The sequence below is a fragment of the Pipra filicauda genome, unplaced genomic scaffold (genome assembly GCF_003945595.2).
Source record: "Pipra filicauda isolate LSUMZ 115617 unplaced genomic scaffold, ASM394559v2 scaffold681_size158758_pilon, whole genome shotgun sequence".
NCBI lineage: Eukaryota > Metazoa > Chordata > Aves > Passeriformes > Pipridae > Pipra > Pipra filicauda.
The window spans coordinates 19,950-43,966 of NW_024104844.1; the positions used below are offsets into that span (position 1 = coordinate 19,950).

General features: G+C 37.2%; 1 protein-coding gene across 4 annotated transcripts in view; it reads right to left on the bottom strand.

Annotated features, from left to right (window-relative positions):
* Positions 1–1,118: 1,118 nt before the first annotated feature.
* The window catches only part of MOV10L1 (Mov10 like RISC complex RNA helicase 1), a 34,870-nt gene continuing 11,971 nt past the window's right edge, over positions 1,119–24,017 (bottom strand). For 3 of the 4 annotated variants that reach the window (XM_039388761.1, XM_027741867.2, XM_027741868.2), the window contains 19 exons: positions 22,280–22,474; positions 20,139–20,253; positions 18,556–18,733; positions 17,887–17,957; positions 17,414–17,505; positions 16,603–16,661; positions 15,919–16,034; positions 12,741–12,837; positions 11,513–11,691; positions 10,859–11,005; positions 10,021–10,142; positions 9,111–9,210; positions 8,516–8,680; positions 6,894–7,067; positions 5,963–6,112; positions 4,218–4,325; positions 3,385–3,522; positions 2,583–2,674; positions 1,119–2,090 (listed from right to left, as the gene is read on the bottom strand). In XM_039388761.1, the coding sequence (XP_039244695.1) occupies positions 2,081–2,090; positions 2,583–2,674; positions 3,385–3,522; positions 4,218–4,325; positions 5,963–6,112; positions 6,894–7,067; positions 8,516–8,680; positions 9,111–9,210; positions 10,021–10,142; positions 10,859–11,005; positions 11,513–11,691; positions 12,741–12,837; positions 15,919–16,034; positions 16,603–16,661; positions 17,414–17,505; positions 17,887–17,957; positions 18,556–18,733; positions 20,139–20,253; positions 22,280–22,474 (2,308 nt within the window). In that variant the 3' untranslated portion in view covers positions 1,119–2,080. The remainder of the gene's footprint in view (positions 2,091–2,582; positions 2,675–3,384; positions 3,523–4,217; positions 4,326–5,962; positions 6,113–6,893; positions 7,068–8,515; positions 8,681–9,110; positions 9,211–10,020; positions 10,143–10,858; positions 11,006–11,512; positions 11,692–12,740; positions 12,838–15,918; positions 16,035–16,602; positions 16,662–17,413; positions 17,506–17,886; positions 17,958–18,555; positions 18,734–20,138; positions 20,254–22,279; positions 22,475–24,017) is intronic. The other variant, XM_039388760.1, reaches the window with a different exon arrangement.

Consider the following 24,017-nt stretch of genomic DNA (forward strand, 5'->3'; position numbering starts at 1 on the left):
AATGTAGTTTTAAATGTATAACAATAGATCTAGAAACAGAATCCCCCTTCTTCCCATTCATCAACATAAAATGAGTACAAGCTTCTCTGGAACCACTTTTTAAGACTGTCAGAGACTATTCTTAGTAACTCGGGGAAAAGGTTGTGGACAATATGAGTTACAGAAAGAACAGTCACCAGTGAAAAGAGTACGTGAGTTTCTCCACCAGCAAAATGCTGCTGTTGGATGAAAGATTTTTTGTTTTCTTCACTCAAAATTGTGTACTTGCTCTTTAAACTAAGAACTCTTCTAGAAAAACCAACACCACATATGATAATAGGCACTGGTCATCTGAATTTTGCTGAGTATCAAGCAGTTTATCTTTGTAGAAACTGATGTCAACATGCGGACTATTACAGTTAAAAGATTATTAAATTGTAGCTATTAAGTATCACAACATAAACAGTCCTCTGCTACTCTGCTATGCAAAGGTCATGGAAATAATAATCAGAAGTTCTGGATTGTAAGGATTATCCATCTCCATTACAATTTCTTCCCTGTTCCCTCAAGAGAGCATGAGCACACTGACAAAAACCAATGCTGGCAGCAGTGGTTTATGAGATGTGGTATGTCATAACACAATCCTGAAGCAAGAGCTCTTTCAGGAGGCAACAACTAGGACAGATCTTAACGAAACAAATTCTTGAGTTGGATGTAGAATATTGGCATGGCATCATCAATGCTGGTACTTTCAGAACCATACTGCAACAACACACACCCCATCTATCCTGGCCTGTCATGAGTGAAAGCAATTTAAGCAGCATAAAATCATGACAAAGTGACTGGGCCGAATAGTGTGGAGTGCTGCTCAAATGCAGCTGTGACTCACCCTGGACACACACAGTGTAGTCTGGGTGAGAGGTAGTTCCAGGCACTCTACCCTGTCATGGTACAACGAACCTACTCTGGTGTTGTGCCTGCCTTTGATGTTTTACCACACTTGCCCTCCTGGAAGCTGAAGTATCTACATACTGTGCATTGCAAAGGAAAGAAGTACAGTGCACACCAGGAATGGAAGTGATATGAGTGGACTGTAAACAAGCAAACAAAAGCTTGATATCTTTTCCCCCCTCCATTTGTTTCTCTGTCGCCTATAGTCCTATCTAAAATGCTTCTGCCTGTTACAGAAAGCCATCTTGTTGTGCAGAGAGTTTATAAACACAGTGTCTAGTTGTCCAACTGTTCCTAAAGTGCTGTGTGGCAGGACTTAATCACCAAGGAGAGGACAAGGAATAGAGAAAAATGCTATTTAATGGGAAAGCACAGTGCAAAATGAAGCCAAGAGCAGGAATACTGCTAAACCATCAGTTATTTAATTTTGCCAAAATAAAACAAGGTACTTTGTTCTACAGTGTATTTATAGAAAGGAAAACACATTTTCTATTTTTCTCTTTTTTTTTTCTTTTATTTTAACCCACCACTTAAAGTATTGTTCTGACATACACCACAGCAAATGGCTGGACTGCAGTGGAAACTAAACAAAGGCCTTAAAAACTTGGGAGTTTTTAAGCATGCTTGGCTTAAGGTACTCAACATCAGTTGCGCGATGTTAATGTATCATTCCAGTTCACATTGTAGAAATATTACTGTAACACTCCCATGACAATGACACGACACATATATGTTCTTGGGACAGTCCAGTTTTAGGTGACACTACACAAGTCAGAGAAAACTGAGAAGCTGAAACAATTATAGAATAAGGAAAAGCTTATGTAAGAGTTCTTCAGTATTTTTCTTCTGAAACCTGGAGGATTCAGGCATACAGTTATAGATTCAGGCATACTCTTCTTTGCAGAGGCCCGGTCATGTACATTTTAAACAGAAAAGCAAGTAAGTTGCCACTACTGTTTTATACTATTAATTTCAACTTTTTCACTTCTCAAGAAAATAAAAATCTTGTTTGCAGAAACTTTCATCCATTTCAGACCATGTGCCTCTCCCTGAGGACAAAAAATGCTTCATTTGCTCCGGGCTAAATTTCTGTTAAGTATTCTTAGTTTCAAAACAGATGAGGACTGAATGCATCTTGAACACCGAAAAACTAGTCACACCTGTCAATTAAGGGGGGTAAGATAAAAATCTTGCTTATCTTTCCATAAACAACAGTTTTGATTAAAAAAAAAAAGTATCATCTAGTACATAATACTCATTTTAACATTGTATTACATGTTATAAGGGACATTTAAATCAAATTTCAAGCAATTTTTTTTAATTACAGTGAAATCACCTTAAACAGTTTCCCTGTCCACACCCCCCCTTCATGGTCATCAAATATGTCATCATCATTTGGGGACACAGAAGATACCAAAGTCAACAGCAGCTGTGATTTAATAATTAATTCTCCGATTTTTCTTATGGGGTCGGAGAAAATATGGTTATATTACATGTCATTATATTTACACAATGTTTACTTAGGAACGCAAAATCCAATCACACTGTGATATCGCATGTTGTACTGATCAATCTTTCCAATGACACTGGCTTTAAAAAGTACTGTAATCTGATCCATATCTAGCAAGGTTAAAGTGAAGACCAGAACTTACTTCTGCAGGCATTCCAGCTCCGAAGGCAGGTCACAACCTACATAAACTCTATTCATTAAACTGTATTCTAACAGTGCACAAAAACAGGGATCCTACAAGAGAACATTAATATATAATTGCAGTCATGCTGCTCTGTGAAATGAATTTTCAAACAAATTAACATGGCACATCAGTGCAAGAGATTTAACATGACCTCTTCAAGAAACAGAACTCTACAAATGGTGCAAACATGGTGTGACGTGGGAGGAAGACACCTATAGCTGCTCTAATTTACGTATGTTACATGTAGGTGTAGGGGACTAAACTTTCTATTCAGGCCATTTGTGGAATATTGCTTTCCTTCTTATTCGTAAAGTCAGACATAACATCAGATATTAAGAAAAGCTCAGCTTACTCCAATGAAAGGACTATGCATAGGTTCAAAAGGAAACCACCTTCCTGGCAGCTGCTGCATTAATTGGGAACAATCCCTTCTGCCTCTCTCCATTTAAAAAGTGAAGTAACTTCACTTGAGGCTCTCTTGAGCCTTGAGGCTCTGACCTCATCTAGAGATGAAAAGGACTATGAGCCTGTATGCACAGAGTACCATTTCCTTTGTGCTTGGAAATCTACTATGTAGGTACCTGAACTGTCTATACTTACAGGAACCCACGGTGTTCATATCTTCCGAAATGCAGACTGAGGACAAAGTACAAACTCTTAACATATTCCAGTGCTCCCTCAGATCAGATTAACACACAGAACCATTCAATTACTGTGGCAAATAACACATGCAATTCAAAGATATAAACCCAAAACTTACTTTCACAAGAACATGAGGATTTCCCACGACAATCAGCAAAGCTTTTGCTCTAGTAATTGCTACATTAAATCTCTTTGGGTTACAGAGAAAGCCCAAACAGTATTTTTCATCATCAATTAAGTCTTCCTGAGATCGCACCTGAAATAAATTAAGGATGATTTTAGAAATAGAATAACAAGAACACAACTTACCTAGCCATAGTGTAACTTAATATTTCCTGACTGCATTGATCCACTCAGTTGAATGACAATTCACAGTGTGTCTTTTCTGGAAGCCTTCTTAAGCAGTCTCATCAGTGTGCTTTGACTTAGCTTAGAAAAAAACAGCCAAAGCAACCAGTGTGCTGTAACTATTGCTCAGTTGTTTTTCACCTCTGTTTTGTCTATATTTGAACCTATCTTTGAAAAATGAAAATTTTCATTACCTAAATAATGAGTTCTTCTAAACAGCAGCATAGTACATACCCAGAACTACTTTAAGAGAATACAGTGCTGGACTGAAAAGCTATGGTATGAGGCAGAACAAAGAAAGTAAGCATTGTACCACTGCCCTCAGGAAAAAAAAAACAAGTGAGAAAATCCCACAGACTCTTCCCCCAAACCACAAAGGTAAGTACTCAGTACCATGATTTATACAGAAAGCAACAGATTTTTAATAATCCAGATTTTAAAGAGAAGAATAACTCTACATGCATGCACCTAAAAATAAGCTCTACCTTCAAACACTGTGACAGACTGATAAAAATACAGCTTGTAACTTTTTAAAAGGCCTATATCTAAAAGGAAACATAGAGAATTAGACACATATAAAAACACCACAATAAATATACGTACTGTTGATAAGATAATAACTGTGTACTCCTGCCCTTGAAACTCTTCTACTGTGCCAACTTTAATATCTGCCAAATCAATACTTCTCAGAAGAAATTTAATTTTTTCCACCTACCATAAAATAAAAAAAAACGTTTGAAGGAATTTACTTTTACATTTGAGAGTGGATTACTTTTAAAACCAAAACCACACCACATATACAAGTATGAGTTTTAACATGGCAATGTCAAAAGGAATGCCTACAGCAAACTTAGCCACCATCCACTACTGACTTTAAAATAAAACAGTAATTTTTCCTCAGAAATATCGCACTTATTACACAACACAGAAGATAAAGTACTTCCTACCACAATTTAAACAGAAAGCAAGAGATTTCTAATAATCCAGATTTTCAAGACAAGGATAATTTAGCTCCATAAACCCTCTTCTTCCAATGTGCATCATATCCAAAACCATGCATACCACAGATGTGGTAGGGCAAGCAGCTTCCTCCAGCCCCTCAAGAAGACTGTACAGAGATTCTACCTTTGCTTGCCAGGTGCATCATACAGAGTGAAAGGCAGAGGTGAGATATGATTTTAAATACCCTCCCAAAAGAGAAGGAGCCTCATGCACTGGGATCCTCGCACACGTGGGATCCCTATACCGCCATCTGCTAAAAGCTGTTTGGAGATTATACCTGAAATGCTCCAATAAATTTAAGAAGGTATCATGCCTGGCTAAGATGAGAATTAGAGTCAAAGACTACTTTCTAATCAGCGTTCCCACAATACAAAGTGACGTTCTTGAAGCAGACATTACTATCACATGCCTTGCATCACAGGCAGATGAAAAGCACAGTCACATTAAACCATGTGAAATCATCATTTAGGGAGTGTAAGAGGTTCGGTCACTTCAATACTATATATAAATATATAAAAAACAAGTAGTAAAGGTAAACATGGGCAGGTGAAGACACCTGACCAGATGGATCAGTACAAGCAGAGCTTTAATTTGCAAGTGAGATTTCTTCACAAGGGCTTGGTCTTTTCCTTACACCTCACAGTGTTTCTCCCAAGCCACGCATACAAAGTTATAAATACTGAGATGTGAACACCAAGAAGAACAATGTGCACACTCTCCAGGACCTCCTCTGGAACTGAAAGGGTATTAATTTTATTTCTAAAATGAAAGTAAACATCACATATTTAACACACCTGAATATAAATACTTTTAAAAATAAAGTATAGCATTTGATGTTCAGCATTATCTAGAGGTTTAAATAGCAGCCCAAACTTCAAGTCTGACTACAAGTCAGCTAAGAAGTCACAATTTCTCTAGTCTCTTCTAAGTCATAACAAGGTGACATGCCACCTACTTAACTACATTTCCCTTTTGTTCTGGTCCTCAGTACAGAGAGTGACAGAACGAGATTGCTGTTCCAGCTATTGGATACTAACTTCTTGACTTGCCCTCTTTACTTCTAACAACTGAAAAATCTGCTTCTGTCTCCAAATCTGTCTCCTTAATAATTTCCTGATTTTTAAAACTAAAAAACCAGTAGAATGGCATTATTGTTTTCTCTAGCTCTATATTTCAATGGCAGCATCATTAATGATTGATAATACAATGTGTAACATGACACACTACAATGAAATTTTAAGATATGCCTCCCTGCTTTAACTAACAACAGCCACAATATAAAACCACAAGATGAAATAACAGCAACTTTGAAGCTCTTAAGATATTAGACCTGTTAAACATTATACCTGTTTACGATATGGTGTAATTACTCCAATATCTGTCACTGACACTGCAGCGTTTTCATTTTTAGCAAGATGGCAACAGTACTGCATCACTTGAACTGCTTCAGCTGGATTAAACCATGAAGGACTGTGACCTTCACGAGTTTCAGTGCCCTATATCAGGGGAAAGGAAATGAGATGATGGAGATCAGCTGCAGAAATGACTATGTATTTATTAATACATTATTCTTATACATCCCGAATGCAAAAAAGAGTGATGGAATGTTATGTATAATTTCTCTTCCTCTCTATACACCCTTTCCAATGAACGAGTATCACCTAATGTTTTATAATATTTTTTATATGTATATGAAGAGAATTGATAGGACAACAGTACTTTAAGTGTGCAACAAAGGAGTTAAATCTCAACTAAAGTATAACGCGTGTTATAAAGTTGGTATCTTGCTTTTGTGCAAGGTAGAAGAGTTCAAAACCAAGGCTCTCCAAGCAGGGGATATTGCTACTTTTTACTAACTTCTTAGAAGACTAAGGAAAAACTTTTTTTCCAAGGTAGTATTTTTTCCCCTGCTCACTTAAGCCTTAATAATCCTTTAGTTTTAGAAGATTGTATCCAGTTTAATGTAGCAAACTCTCATCAAAAGCAAGCTAAAGGCAGCTGACTGTAACTCCATCTTGGTCATCTGCTATGAATTAGAACTTGCATCAAAATGTCTCCCAGAATACACCTCAATAGGCAGCTGCTCAAGTTCTTAGCAAATATTTGACTTCAGTAGTTGTTTCTAAAACCAGATGCTCAGGAAGTCACATTACTTGCAAAAGGCAGTTTATTCTTTTTTCATATTTTTTCTAGAATTCATTCTAAAGAAAACTCTTCCATAACATCAGCAAACTGCTATCAGGCCTATGGAGTTCATTATATGAACATTTTACATACCTTTATTCCATGGAAAATTAATGGAAATCCCTTCCTGGGCAATTTACCCCAATTCAGCAAAGAAGTTACTACTGAAGCGTCTGCACAAACTTCTAGCTCCTTATGATAAAACAATTTAGATGGCAAGGCAAGCAATGCAGAATGGGACCTGTAGTTCTTCGTGAGTTTTGTGATCTGCAAAGTCAAACCCCAAAATCCAAAACTGAAACAGGTAATTCATCAGACTTCTCAGAACACAGCTCCCAAGCAGATACTATCTTACCATCTTCTAGCATTCAGCATTTCTAAAGCTGCCAAAAAACTGTACTCAAGGCAAAAACTGCAGGTTGATCTAAAAACTACATCAAAGCAGTTTTTTGAAGGACCATCTCTTTCCTCTCCAAAGGAGAAACAAAAGGAATTGAATGTACATGATAGATGAATTGGTAATTCTTTGTTTTTTAAAAACATTTGATCTATAGGCATATTATCTTTTTTTAAGAGTTTGATTATTTTCATGGAGTTTCCATGGGTGTAACCTGTTATTGTGAGGAAGTCTTGACAGGCAAAAAGGGAGCATAAGAACAGCTGACAGAAGCTGGCCTTAAGACACTGAAATGTGTGTCTTTAAGTGAAAGAATAGTCTTAAGGAAGCAATAACCAGTAATAACCAGCTTGAAAAAAATATGTCCCGTAAAAAGGACAACATAGGATATTCCAGTCCAAACATATCCTTAAAGCCCTCACACTTCCTGCTCTCTGACTATGCCAATTCTCCTTAAGCACTGTATAAGGAACACAACAAAAAAATTTTGCTGTAACAGATTTTAGGAGGAAGCATGACAGGTTTTTCAGCAGGCTGACCTAACCTAAAGCCTAGGGCCATACACTCTCACTTTCCCTCTTAAGTCTGCCATCAGGTTTCCTCCCTTTTCTACTTATGTGGTCATCTAGTTATATTTTGCTCTCAGTTTAATTCTTCAAAGTATGCTACCATAAGAATAGGAAGGCATCTTAAGAAGTTTGACTTTAGCCCTGTTTTTCAGATTCAGACAGTAATTTAAAGCAGCTGGAACATCTGTGCTTGTTTATATACTACGCTACCTCTGCCACTTAACATAGACTTTAGGTACTTCACCATACAAGAGTTTAGGGAAGCTATCCTACAGAGGAAGAGATGATAAAGAAACCAGAACAGTTTTTCTTTTTCCCTTCCTGAAACATGACATTTACAAAATTAATCCTTAAACAGGAGACTTTGTTTGTCTTTTTATGTCAAAAACAGAAGTTGTACTTGTTCATCTGTGGAGAACTAAGTTATGAAGTTATGGTAAATATGGTCAGTGAAGATGAAAAGAAATTTTAAGCTATTATTTACAATTGTGCTTTGTGCACCCTATTTGACTTATTCTGCTTAAGAATAGAGGACCCCCTCAAAGAAAGGTTTTAACATACTGGAGGGCTCAGCATCCTTACTATTCATAGTATATACGCAAAATAATCAAGCTTTTATAAGAACTAATGCTCAAGCTAGACTTATCACTAAGCATCAGGGAGCAAAATAGTGGTAAAGAAACATCAGGAACCAGAATTTCTCCTTATTTTGATTCAACTGAAAAATGTTAATGGAAAGTTTAACTCACCAATAAAGGATTATATGCTCCACAGGCACCAAAAGCATCCTCATCTCTCAGATATAGCTCTCTTGATGTCAGTCTTTCCAGCAAGGAGATACTTAATCCAAAAGTCAGCGCAAGTTTAGATTTTATTACCGGCCCTAACTGCTTTGGATCTCCAACAAGAACTATCTGTATATGCAATTAAAAAAATCCATTTTACATTAAAACAGTGGTTATTGAAACTACCTTTTTTAATGACATACTCATTTCAGAATTCAGAGATCGATTCATATAAAGTATTCTGCTTTCCTTCAAACATCTGTTTGCAAAGAAGGGTTAGCCCCAGGAGAGCAGTATGTTGTTGTCTTAAACTGAGAATGCATATTTTTATTTTTACATCTTCCACACACTGATCCAGTCCTACACAGACTTGTTTTAGATGTAAAACAACTCGTTTAAGTGTTGGGAATTGATATGGTGCATGAGTAAGATCTATTAAAAATATTCAGAATTTCATACTCATTACCAGAAAATGGCTGCTTGAATTCTACACCAGTCACAAAAATGAAAACAATAAACCAACTTTTTTCCTTTCAGTAAATGATGTTAAGAGAACTACCTGTCCATGAGCTTCTGAAATCAATCCAATAGGAATCAGGCTCTCCGGTTCACTTGCTTGCCCTGCTTCATCCAGAATCACATGAGTGAAGTGTCCAAGCCTATAATTAAATAACATTAACCTGAAACAGGGCTGTTTTCAGATTAGTTCATTCTGCCACCCTGTGGTTGACCTCAGCAGTTCTGTGAACATCCTTGTCAAGTGTGCCAGGCAACTCCACACACACAGAGCAAAGATGGATATTTTTAATAGGAAATATAGAAAAAACAACCATGTAACTTTAATTTTTAATTTTTGACTTTACTTACACGCTTTGATATACACAACCACCAGTTATCTTAATTAAAGTGTTGTTTATACCAAGATTAAGATACTTAGAAAAGCTTGCCTTATTTTCAATTTCCTTCAGCTATTAGAACAATGCACTGTGGTGTAGCTAAGACAATCCCCAAGCTTTGTTTCTATCAAACAGCTCAAGATAGTAAAGCTTCAGAGTGTCCATTTACAGAGTTAAAATCAAAATCAGAGAAATCTTTGGTTAACAGCACTTGACATGGTACTTGTTTACAATTAGTAAAGGTGACTTTGTCACAAACACAATATAATTTTCAGTGTGACAATCATTTTGAGCCAAAGTGATTGTCAACAGCCATACAATTTCCACTGGTGGCAGAGGAGAAGTTACTGTATCAAAAATTTTAAGCATTAATCAAGATAATTTTTAAATTTATTATGGAGAACGTTTCTGCTAGAACATTACTAAAACCAAGTGTTTTGCTCTATTTCACAGTAGAAACACATGCCATGAACTGTACTGAAAACAGCCTAAGTTATAGTATAGAGTCTCTAGAAGCTCTGGGACTTGTATCATCCGGCTATCTCCATGATATTCCTATCTATAGTACTCTACCGTGTATCTGTTTGATAAAACAATCCTGCACTGCTGCACGTTGTAATTACTATCCTGGACCACAATGCTTTCTGAATATCATCACCATCTTTGCAGTAAGGTTTCACCATGTCATCAATTTGCTGCAGAAACAAAAAGGTATTTTGTAAAACAAAATGCCAGAAAAGCACTCTGAAAACTATTTTAGAAGCTGAGCAAAACACATAGATTTAGACCCATTCATACACCAAAATGAATTAATAAATTTACCTAAACAAAGTAGTACATATGCGAGACATCTGTGCTTTATTGTAAGGAACAAAATGGAACATTGAAGTGTTTCATGTATATGTAACATACACATGTTACATATCTATATGTATACACACACACGTGTATATATACACACGTATTTATATGTGTGTATATATATCCATACATATCTACACACATATATATGTATAAATATATATGCATATGTAATGAACCCACAATGTGCGTGTCCTGCATAAAGATGACAATCCTACTTGTTTACTTTCTGTGTAAGTAGTCTTAACTCGGACTGATAAAATAATTTAAAAATTAAATCAATGAAAAATCCCCAACAATACTATTTGCTGCTTGTAGAGTTAAAGCACTGCAAAAAAGATGTTAAGATTCTATGCTCATACAATCAAACTAAGGATTATGATCAACATTTTCCAGTTAATCTTCTGGAAAAGCTGAAGTAATGCAATGCTTTGGATCCTAAGCAAGCCTAAGCAGTCTAACAGCAACTGAAGTTACAATACCAAATTGGTATTTTAAGATAAAAATATTAAAATGGAAATATTAACTGGCAGGTACCTATAATATTTACCTCTGCTGACCTGAAGGCAGCATTAACTCGGACCATAGCTCCCGGTTTTAAGAGACTGCTTTGATGCAGCCGCAAGCAAATCAGATCTGTTGCAGCATTTGATGGCGCACATACCAAAATCCGACTATCTGGTAGAGTATAGTGTATCTACGTTAAAGAAAAGAGATATTTAAAAAGGTTATTTAGAGAAGTAGCAAAAGCTCAAACGTTCCCATTTTATTTCACTGAACAGAAAATCCAGAAGAGTTTTGCATACACGTTATACTCATTGATTCTTTTGGAGTTCAGTAACACTCATGTTGACAGTCAAGACTAAGTACTCTCAAACTGAGTGTACCCACAGCAGAATTAATTCATGGTTATCATATTAATGCGTATCTGTGCTCCATGAATACATTATGCACTACTGGAATCACAAGTTAGATACTGTTCACTGAAGCTTTAAAGACAAAGACAAGAAGACCTGAAAATAAGCCATTCTCAACTCTGTCAAATGCATGTGAAGATGGGTTTTCCTCTTTCACGGAGCTACAGAAAATGATCTTAAATAGAGTATTTTGAAAACACCTTGGAAAAAAAATATGATGATACTTACAGAAATACTGTAAGTATACTGAAAAGATTAGAGATGACTGATTTGTCATTCACCACTACCTGTAAAATAGCTTCAATTACTGTTACTGTTTTTCCAGTTCCTGGTGGTCCAAAGAGAATATAAGGTGTTGGGCGACATTCACCACTCAGTATCCTTTTCACTGCCAGTTTCTGTTGCACATTCAGCATCGGATTGAAAAATTCACCAGCTCTCTCTTTAAGTGCCACAGTTTCACCAACTATAATCAAGACATCCATATATTAGAATTTACATAAATATTTGTAACATGTGTAGATTAAAGCAACTCCAATTCACAATATGCTTCTGAAAATTTTTATTTTCCTTTTGTGGTAACAACTAATGAATTTTTCAAAAATTCAGTTTTCATAGAATATAACGTAGAAAATGAGCCATTAATATTTCCAAAGTGTACTGGATCTTTACTGAAAACCAGAAAAGAATTGTGATTATGTAACCCAACAATCTATAAAAACTACTTCAAATTACTGAAAGTAATTTGAGCATCAAGATCACTTTTTGGTCCTAGAACAGCAAAACTGATCCACTAGTAAATTACAACTATTGGAATTTTTTTCTTAATCCTGTCTGAATTAGTCTAGCTTTATCTTTCCACAGCAGAATCTTATTAACCCTTGGACAGAAGTGCATTCTAGGTAATCTAATCAGTAGTTCTTTGGGCATCCTACTGATACGAAATGACACAATCACCCTTTTCAGCATTCAAGTACACTGATATTTAAAGTCACACTTTCCAAAAAAGTGTAGCAATGATCTCAACTACCTGAAAAAGTTTGAGCATCTTTGGCAAAGAAGCTCTCCCAAGGATGAGAGACAGCATTCCAGTAACAAATTGCAAACTCTGAATATGACCAAATATTTTTGAGTAAACTACTATAAAATGATAATTAACTAAAAATATATCACCAGATGTTTGCTGCCTCCTCCCTAGAAACATTCAAGGCAAGGCTGGATAGAGCTCTGAGCAACCTTGTCTAGTGGAAGGTGTCCCTGCCCACAGCACAGGGGTTGGAACTAGATGATCTTAAAGGTTCCTTCCAACTCAGACCATTCTAGGATTCTGTGAACTAGAGATGTTGAAGTAATGCACATAAAGCCTCCACAGAAACTTCCCGCTAGCAGTTCTAGAATTTGTCTTTAAAAGACAGAGCACAAAGACATCTTAAAGGCATCTTACTCAGCCCTGGCTTACTGAAGTAATTGCAATCCTGAACTGTAATACTTTATATTCAAGTACAGAAAGTATACCAAGTTGGCTTGTTGGCAGAGTTACTCTCATCATATCCTGTACATTCACCTCCCTTGATGTCATGCCTTTTGCCTGTTTGTTCTTCTTTTTTTTGACCTGAAAACAGCAAGTGAATATAAATGCGTTTACAACCTTAAGAAGACAGGCAACTATCTTCACTAAAACTTTTGAAGTTAAGTTTTAATTTTTTACCCATCAAATACCATTATCCCATTAAATAGAATATCTACTGTGAAAACAGAAAGATAGGAGTAGTAGAAGGTGCTAGGAATTCCCACATTAAATTTAAGATTTCTAATAGTTTTGCTTCTGTTAACATTAAATATTTATTTCGCAAATAATTTGCAGTTCAGATTTTGAAGCCATGGCTGAATAACTTCTTTCCTTCCACAAAAGCATTCACGTTCCATACCACTAAGCTAGATACATGGATACATGGACACACGCTTCTTCCTTAGCGGACACACATCCTTTCAGACTGTAGCATGGAAGAAAACTGCTTGTAGGGGATGCGGTATTGGTAAAATTCTGGACAAGATACCTCAGTCATCTTAATAATACTGATTCCAATTCAGTGAAGTGATGAATATTAAGGATCGATTACTCCTTGTACAGGATAGAGATCTTTGTTGCTTCTACAGAGCCACGATGTCATGGAAAGACTGCAAGGCTCATTTTTAGTCCTTCTGACTACTGCCTTTGCTGCTCACCCCTGTAGGTACTAGTGACACTTTAGAGCAAGGGGAGGATCATTTAGGTCTGGAGTAAAAGCATGGGTGGTCCAGGTGTTATTCTCCACCATCCTTCTAGTTAAACAGAAAGGTCCCAGTAGAAGCAGACATCTTGCAGAACAATAACTGAAAGCAGCAGCACAGCTCTGGGTCTATGTGAGGAGCTCCTTGACTACATATTACTAATTGCAAAATCAGAGATTTGTCTGAGTTGTTACCACAGAGAGATGGACTAGTAGCAATATTATCTAGTGGTCTGTAACAAATCCTCTCCAAAAGAAAGAGAACATGGAGGAGATTTCTGACAAACAACTGGCATCAGTGTCCTGATTACAGATGGTGAAGCTTCCTGGAGATTTCAATCACACACCTGATGCAATTCACTCAGAAAACATCTAGAATTCCTAGACTAGTTGGTGACAACTTGTTAATGTAAATGGCTAACATACTGATCAGAAATAACACTCTATTAGACTTGCTCCTCATACACAGGAAAGACCATATATCCATATACACCAGATTTTACTGCAGAGATTTGCAAGGTTGGAGTAAGGCTAAGAAGGTAAATCAGTAGTCAGAACTCTGGCTCTTCTAGAACAAACCTCGATTTCTGTAAGAACTCACCAAGCAAAATCCTCTGAGAAGCTACTACGTGAGGAAAAAGGTGCCCACGAGAGCTTAAAGATGCTTATTGAGAGATTGTAAACAAACCATCCTGTTGCACAAGATCATTGGGAATTTCAGTAGAAGGCCTGCTTCTTGATGAATTTATAAAAAGCGTATTACAAGCAGAAACAGTGACAGGAAAAATATAAAAACGGAGAGTTGGACAAAATCAGAAGGTCAAAGAGATCAAGGTACTGCTCAAGTTAAGAGAAAAACAGCATAGTAAGAAGGGATTTAGCAAATGTGGTGGAAGAGAGTTCAACAATCATGAAGGCTCACAGCTGGATAGGAATAGATGGATGACATCTGAAAGAACTCAATGTACTTTCTGTCTCATATGCACACCTCCAGACTCCTGTGCGAAGTAACAGTAAGTAAAAGAAAAGGACAAGTAACAGAAGGGGAGCTACAATCTGCTTAAGAGACACCGGAGAGGGTAGATGTGATCCACCACACTCATATGACTGGACACTGCTGCCTATCACTCATAATAAAAAATAATCAGGACAAGCCAGGAATGTTTCTGATAGCAGGAAAGAGGTCTTCCTGGACAAGGAAGACCTGGGGAACTATAGCTCACCAGCCTCACTCCAGTCCCTGAGAGAACACCCTTCTGGATTCCGCAGGCTTCATTTAATTGGAAAAAACAGGTGACCAGGAACAGAAAACAAGGCTAAACCTCGGGGCAGATCTTTCATGACCAACCTGATTTTCCTCTGATGAAAAGACTATTATGTGTAAAGACTATTACATGGACAACAGAAAAGCAGTCATTGTAATATTCGTTCACCTCAGCAAGGCTTTTGAAATGGTTTACTTACCACATCGCTCTTATTTGTAGCCTGAAGACATACTAGCTGGATCAACAGACAGATAGGATGAGCTGAAAAACTGACTGAACTACTGGGCTTAAAGAGTATTAATCAATAGCTTGATGCTCAGCTGGAGCATATCTGGATGCTAGAATTGTATATGAGCCATTATAATGTTCTGAAGTGGAGAGGCTGTGAGCTTGGATTTTTAGTTTGGCCATGAGAAGATGCAGAGGCATTCTAACAGCCCATGATGGCTTATATCAGTTACAAAAAATGAGAGACAAACTCTTCTTTGTAGTCACAAATGATATAACAAGGGACTGCATCAACAAACTGCAGGTGGAAGATTCATACTTGGAATTAGGGAAAAATGAGTGTAAAGCTGGTGAAGCACAGGTTACGCAGATGCTGTGGAAACTCTAGACAAAAATAAAGAATTGTGTCTACTCCTCCCCACTTGATTTAGTGGTGGTGACAGTCCTGCTTCAAACAGGAAGAGGACCAGGCAGCCTCCTGAAGACCTTTCTAAGAAAAATTATATTAAGAAAATGTAGAAATCTAAGTGGCAGTTAAGCCTGGGTGAATCTACTCAGAACAGGATGATTACCTTCTATCACAAAATTATTTCCTGCTGCAGTAACAGAACTTAAGCATCTACTCAACAGAAGCTATGAAAACTAGTTTAAGGCAAATCTCATAATTCCCATTACAATCACACACATTTTTATAAGCACTTTCCATTTGAGATGGGAGTGCTTAACAGTATCAACTACCATAAAATTCTCCATCCCCAGGCAGCAAACGAAACTTCTGTCATCAGAATGCAGCAGATTATAACTTTGATTCTTTGATATTCCATTATGCAATTCCTTTCTAACAATAGCTGCACAGTAGGTATCTGTTACCAATCTGAATGAAGGTTATAATTTTAAGGAATATTTAAGGAATATTTACAGAATAGATACCTTACTTTCCTGCTGTGAAGATTGTTTAAGGCCATCATCAACACCACAGTACTCAGTAGTATTCTGTGTCTTGATAGCTTGTGGTGATTGCAAGACAAGCCTTTCCGGAAATAACACTTCAAATTTAGCAGAGAAAGAGAAAGTAGAGAAATTTGGAAGTCACACAAACACTTTTCATGTTTCACTAATTAACACTACTGCTGATATATCAGCTTACTCTGAGCTGCTAAAATTGGTTTATCAGAACGAATATGGTAAAGACCTGCATAAAGTTCATATGGATCGTTCAACTCAACCATACGACAGGAAATCAGCACTTTTCAACAAATTCTGAGGTAACAAAAAACATGGCCATTTCATTTGTATTTATTAAAGTAGTATAATTTCTACAGTTCTTACTGGCTCAAACAGTTCACAAAAGTTTGCTTCCAGTCCTCCTCCCTGTCATGGCCAACAGATGAAATCATTCTGATGAAACGTTCTATAGATTCAGAAAGTTGCTTTTTGATTCTCAAAACAAAACCAAAACAAAACATAAAAAGCCCCCAACAAACACATGGATAACTCCTCTAAGAACAAGTTACAGTGCATTCCTATCAGTATGCTCTGATGTGAAAGAAATATAAAACACAAGACTCCCCACAAAGAAACTCCTCTAGACAGTTTAAGTCAACCGAAGTGTACCTTTTTCACCCAGGTGGGAAGCTTGCTGAATTGCCAACTGGCATCGCCTGCTAGGAATCCTGTTACCAAATACAGATTTGTAGATTACAGTAAAATCTTACATTTCCACACTACAACAGCACACATCTACTAGGTATCTGGTACTTTTTACTCTGCACCAGTGCATATAAAAATAAGAGTTTTATATAAAACTACTTTTTTTTTTTAAAAAGCATCTATTGAGAAATACGCTGCAGAAATGTCGACAGCTTTGCTATGAATAGTATTGATACACATATTCTCTAGCTCTTCAGTGATACAAAGGCCTGGTGTTCAATGCTTAGTCTTTCAAGGAACTTCTCTTCAAAGCTAAATTTACAGAGAAGATTATGTAACTCCAAACAGTTAACAATATTCCATGAATAAAACAAAAGTATAAAAGGACGGGTGGTTAACATAAGCTTTTTTTTTTTTTTTGCATAGTCTTGTACCCATAGTGGTATAGTTTTTTTCTTAAAAATGGAAAAAAACTAAGAAAAATACCCCAAAACACCCCACCTCATTCCCCCTCATTTCACTTTCTGGCATTGGTGTGAAAATTTAGAGAGGATTAAGAGAATAATTCTTTGTACACTTGTACAGTTGCAGTCTTTTAACAATGAATATGGTGGCAAAGGTGTATTAAGGGAAAGAAGTCAAAGAATTGGCAAGATCTTATGTCCTTCTCCTGTCTGTATCCACAAAAACAAACAGTTGACAGTCATATATACTTTAAAAGTCACTTTACTAGAGGAATCATTAAATGCAGCTTTTTTGAAACTTATAAAAACACCTGCATTGAACAAATTCCACATCCATGGGTTCCAAGTTGTAAGCTTGTTCAAAGTCTGCATTAACTTTAAGAGTAACATCTTCATGACATATCTGTTACAAAGAGAAAAAAAAAAAAAGTCAAGACATTGATGAAGATTCAGTACTTTAAACACAAAGAAGCATCTCTGAAAGCATGGAACCCCCCCATCGCCTCTAAAAAGAACACCTAGATTTATGTGCTATCAACATATTGCATATCTAGATTACGTTACAAGTGCTTTTACAGCAGGTAAGCATTATAATCTCAAAAGAATAGGGAAGCCAAAGCCTTCAAAAATACAATAAAAATACAAAATTACCACTCAGAATGTAAATAAAACAAACCTAGTTTACCAAGAAAGGTTAAACTGGTCTGTAAATCCATGAATTGCAAGCTTCCCTTTGGAAACTTGTGGACCACTGTATTTTCAAGAGGAGATACACTTTGCTTACCTCAGTAATAAAGGCAATGTACTCTATTATATGCTCCGAGTAGACCTGACTTTTCAGTATCACCTTATCACCTAATTGTAAACAAAGTTAAAAGGCAACATACTGTTACAAGGAATAGTATAACTTTTGCTGCAGCATATAATTTCTTCCTCTTTAGCATGTTTAAACTAGGAATTTGCAGGAGGTTAACTTCAGCAAAGTTGCTGTATCTGTGACTACCTGTTCCTAAATGCCATATGCAGTTGTATACTACACTTTAAAAGGCAACTAGTATCGATGACATCAGACAACATCTCCTGAAAACAAATCTTCATTTGAAATTCTGAATTTAATTTTAACTACTTTCCCAGCTTTTGCTATACCTACTGTCTTTTAAGCTATTACTACATTGCACAGTTTATTTTTGCTGAAAGCCTCACTAATTTTTGTACATGAAAAATCCTATTGGAACAAATGTAAGAACAGACACATGCAATGCTGCTTCAGACAGCAACCATTGCAAGACTGAGCCACTAATACAGCAGTTCCCCTGTCTAGTAGCCTAAATTAATAACTTTGTGTTCAAATATGTGAAAGACTTCTTTAAACAAATGAATAAGCAACAGACTGAAGTTGTAGTGAAAATATGGATCAACGTGCCATTTGGCTTTACCTCACATTAATTTCTACCTGGAACCAGGCGAGGTCTGCCCTCTTCTACTCCTGGCACTTCCAGCACTAAAAAGTTCCCATTCCTTTTCAAAGTAATCCCACTCATGCTGAAACATTTTAAATCCATTTCTTCTTGGATCTCTTCAAGCCACAAAAGAGTAGAGAAGTTTGCTTTATAATTATCTAGATTAAGACGCTGAAAAACAAAACAGTATACATTATTGTGGTACAACAAGATAGGGAACCCACAATTATTAACATTATACAAAACAGCTTTCGAAATGGACTGCACAGCAACTGGGTTGCCAATTAAGACATCTACATACATGTATCCATACAACAGATGGATACATTAACATACTTAACATACTTAAACACTCCCAGTAGTCAAAGAAAAATCAGTATAGTCCTTGGACCTCAGATACAATAGCCAGTCAGCTAAAGAGTTAACCAAGTCTCTCCTTACTACAGTGGTAGTTACATCATCTGAATTCAGGGGCAGTCTACAAACTGATTTCTATGCTCAGCAATCCTGAACAGCATAAAATCTAAGTACATGGACAAAGATGGCTGAAGAAAGAGAGAGTCATGTCAGTCTCGTCCCTGGCTGATCATTATACAACTTATAGCAAGCTGAAAGAACCTGAATTTTCTTCCTCAGCTCTTAATGAATCTCAGTGCAGAGGTATCCAACAGGACAAAGTTCTATCTAAACGATGATAGCACAGACTGCTTTCTATTTGGTATCTTCTCACTCAAATACAAGGCAAATGAACAGTGCTTTCTGATGCAGACTTAAGTCACCAGTACCAGACAGAAATTAAGGTGTGGTAAAAAAGAACACAATCATTAATGGCAGGCCTTCGGTATAAAATTAATTCAAACACTACAGAATTTTATCTTCTTTTTGAGAGATGACCATTAATCTGCTAGCTTAATGCTGTGACCTCAGGTTTTGTGTAACCTGTTTAGACAGCAGACAACATACCCTTTTACGTTTTTAGAAATGGTACCAGCCCCAGTTCGTAAGTACTTAAAAATGTACCGAAAAAAACATGACTTACAGCAATATTCTACATGACATCAGGGCAAAGTTTTGGAGAAAGAATCACTGTTCTTGTTAAGACTCTGGTGGGGGGAGGGAGCGGGTTGGGGTATTTTGTATGTATTCTAAAATTGCTATACTTTGTAGGAAGAATTGGAACAAGCCAATAGTGAATTAAATCTGAGGATGCTTAGGAAAACAATTTTTAACAGCCAGAAAAGAATCCTGATATTGCAATAATTTAAGAGATTCTGCTTTCATTTTCTATGAAACAACTGTTCTCAGACCTCAAAAAACCCTTTCCAATGATGCTTAAAAAGTAAGAATATAGAGGATCTTTGTTCAGCTTCTGTAATATTCCCCCCAGTATATTTCTGCTCCCTTTTCAGTTTTTCACATCTAGGCTTTTGTGCTCTTGTAAGCTTGTATTCTGTAACATACTGAAACCCATGAAGTCTAAGTCTACTTGGCAACTGTGTTAGGTCATCGTCAGTTACACTGAGGACTACACATTTTTGCTAAGTTAAGGCAAGTTGCAACAGAAACACTTACATACCTCTGCTAGGAGGGGCTGAAAGGTCAGTATGTCTAACTTCTGCTCCACACATCTTCTTAATTCATCCGGTATGGTATAATGTGGGAGAAAGTTTGAACACCACCTTCTGTTATTTCTAAAACAAAAATGTATGACATACCACTTAGCTTTCTCAAATTATATATGTGAAAGACAGCTAATTAACATGCCACATCACCAAGACTATAAACCCAAAACGCATGCACACAGAGGACAGACCCAATGACTCCTTCAAAGAGACAGTTGAGAAGTTTGCCGTATTGAGAAGACAGATAAACAATCCTCTACAGAGATGCTGCTTGGCACTGTAGGGAGAAAAATCATGTGGCCAAAGCTCAGTTGGAGTTGAAGCTGTTCCAGTACTGTGGGAGACAAAAGAAGTTTTTCAAAATATGTCAATGGCAAAAGACAGTGCAGAAACAACACTGGCCCATTAAGGGATGAGGATGGTCACCTCACAAACAGAGACCCAGACAAGGCAGAGGTGTTTAACACTTTCTTTGCCTGTCTTCAACACCAATGAGTGTCTAAGGGGGTGCCAGTGCCCTGAGCTGGAGGACCATGGCTGTGAGAATGATAAACTTCCAGTTGACCCCAAACTTGTGCACAATTTCCTCCTGCAGATGGATCCCTGTAAGTCTATGGAGCATGACAAGATTTGTACGAGTACTCAGAGATGGCTGATATCATTGCAAGACCATTCTCAATGATTTTTGAATGATCTTGGGAATCTGGAGAGATCCAGTTGACTGGAAGTTGGCCAATGTTGTCCTGATTTTCAAGAGGGGCAAGAAGGAGGACCCTAGAAACTACAGGTCTGTCAGTCTCACTTTAGTGTCAGATAAAGATACGAAGATTATTATTCTGCAGGACACCTGCAGGACACCACAGTCAATGGTAACAGCCTGCCCAGGCTCATGAGGAGAAAGTCCTGCTTGACCAACTTAATTTCCTTTTATGACAAGGTAACCTACCTATGTGATCAAGGGAAGCCAGTTGATGTAATCTTTTTGGATTTCAGTAAAGCTTTCAGCACTGTCTCTCACAGTATCCTTCCAGACAAAATGTCCAGCAACAGCTGGATAAACACATCATGTGGTGGGTGAGCAACTGGCTCATGGGCTGAGCATAGAGGTGAAGGGCCCTGAGGGGAAGCTGTACGAGGAGTGGCCGCAGGTCACTTGGTCTGTTTGGTCTGGAGGAGAGGAGACTGAGGGGAGATCTCATAGCTGTATACAGCTTCCTCGTGAGGGGAAGGAGACAGGCAGGCACTGATCTCTTCTCTGTGGTGACCAGTGACAGGACTTGAGGGAATGGACTGAAGTTGTGTCAGGGGAGGCTGAGGTTGGATATTAGGAATAGGACCTTCACCCAGAGGGTGGCTGGGCACTGGAACAGGCTCCCCAGGGAAGTGGTAATGGCACAAGAGTGCCAAGTGTTTGTACAACAACCAAATTTCAAAAAGTGTTTGGACAATGCTCTCAGGCACAAGGTGAAATTCCTGGGGTGGTCCTGTGCAGGGCCAAGAGTTGTACTTTGATGTTCCCTGTGGGTCCCTTCTAACTCTAGCTATTCTGTGATTCTAAGTGTTCTGGTTACAGATCACTTGAAAACATTCTGTTTCTGCTTTTTCAGTTTAGGTATATTTTTATAACTAAGAAAATTTCATAAGTATAATGGAAACTTACTTGCAAAAGGAAAAGTTCTGAGTGAAAGATGGGAAACATTAGTCAGATATAGACGTCAAAGTTGTATAAAGAATTAAGAAGCTTATTATCCCAGAAAGCTATTTTCAATTTACTATCTTTTTCCTTAACAATACAGTTGTTACTTGTGGATAACTAGGAGCCATGTTTTATCTTCTTTATTACCATACTATACATTAGAGATTCTGTTTGAAAAATCTACAATGAAATCAATAAGTTATTTACTAAAACAACCTCTTTTATCTGCAATCTCCACAATCATCTTGTTTACAACACACACATATATGTAGTAAACATATAAACATGCACAGACTCTCCCAGTTTCACATTTTCTTTGTTAGCATTACAGAACAGATATAACAATACCAAACAGAGCAGTATTACCTAAGTGTTATCTTTTGCTCTAATTCACAGTACCTTCTGTTTTTAGGGCCAGTCACTGTTGTCTTCCTTAGCTGAGAATCTGCAATAATTTTAGGCTTTCTTCGAGAAAATGGTTCCACAGGTGCTATAAGTAATTCTTCTTCATTTGTTACAGTGGCTTCAATATAGCGTCCAACAGTAAAATCAGAAAAGCCAAGTAACAGGAGCTCTTTACTGTGCCCATGATTCCTTCAAGTGAACAGAAGTTATGTTCTTAAAACCAGCATGGTCACACTTCATTTTCCCCAACCATAAGTATTTTTTAAAATAAAACTGTAGATTCTCATTTCAGTAACATAAGAGAACTGCTAATTTAGGGTAATTCTTCACAGTTACTCCCCACCCCGAGTTCAATCTAGGTATCATAAATAATTAAAAAAAACCCAAAACAAAACAATAGCAAAAATCTCAAATCCACAATTTCATCAAAACTTGGGTAAAGAGCAAAATCCCTTCATTCAGCATAGCAGAGCATAGAATTAATACTTCTGTCAACAAGGAACACCTTGGAATTACTGATACTGAAAAAGATGAGCTAAACAGTTCCAGAGGAACCTGAAGCAGAGGAACCCCTTTAATGCCTGCAGTAACAGCTTTGTTGCAGTTTGCCTCAGAACTGAACCCTAACTGTAAACACATGAAATGGATAAAGCAGGAAGGATGCTTTAATTCTGAAAACGTATTTTATATATGTAAGTGTTCCTTGGGGAGTGACAGAGGGGAAAAAAACAGGAGGGAACAGGTTCCTCACACTGGTCGTTAAGAAACTTAAGCACTACTTAGAGTCCAGTTCTCTCCTACTAACTACGTAGTCCAACACTGTTACCATGTGCCCAAAACAAATGCATCCCAGAAGGATTCCAGCTTACTCTTTGGCAGGAGTATCACCTTTTGTACTTCTGCCAACTAAAACTACCTGCTCAGGTTAAAGCTATAGCCTGATCTCTTTGCTGATGCCAAACTGTCCAGACTTATGGCCTAAATGTGCAGTCTCTATGGCCTCTTAAGTGGCAAGCAAGCTCTTGTTACCTTCATGTGCTGCAGCCTCCCATTGAGTTTTGTGTGGATTATTCTGTATTAGAAGACTCTAAGACTTTGTGGCCTTCACAGATTTACAGTGAAATATAAATTATTCTTTCTACATGTCTTTCTTCACAAAGGCAGGCCAAGCCTTTAGCTTTAACTTTCAAATTGCAGCTAAAACATCCTCCTAAGAAATTTTCTACCCCTTGCCTCACTATTTAAAATGATAAGAGAAGTAGTGTGAAAATTAATGCAGTGTTATTTTGATGAATGAAACCATTTGACCTTGTTTTCCCCTGTCTAGCTTTTAAATTATCATCCTAAGACTCAATGGCTGTGGAACACAACACCTATAGAGCTTCAGCTGGAAATACCTGAAAAGTACACAAATGTAAGCTTTGCAGCATGAGGTTCCTACTTGAATTCTGAAAAAGCTCACACAAAGCCACTCTCTTAAATAAATTAATTAAATATTTTGTACAGCATAGTATTTTTTGTTTTTCAAGGGTTTTTAATATCTGCAAACCACTTCCTCTATGAGTTACACCTTCAATGAAGAAAGCTGTTTAATTCTTATTTCAGCATACATAACTTGAATTTCCCATCACAGAACAGGAAAGTTTGAGATCGGGCATGTAGCAAGACATGATACTGAGATTGAAGAAATGTATCAGACATAACACAAAAATTCCCAGGAAATCTGCATTAG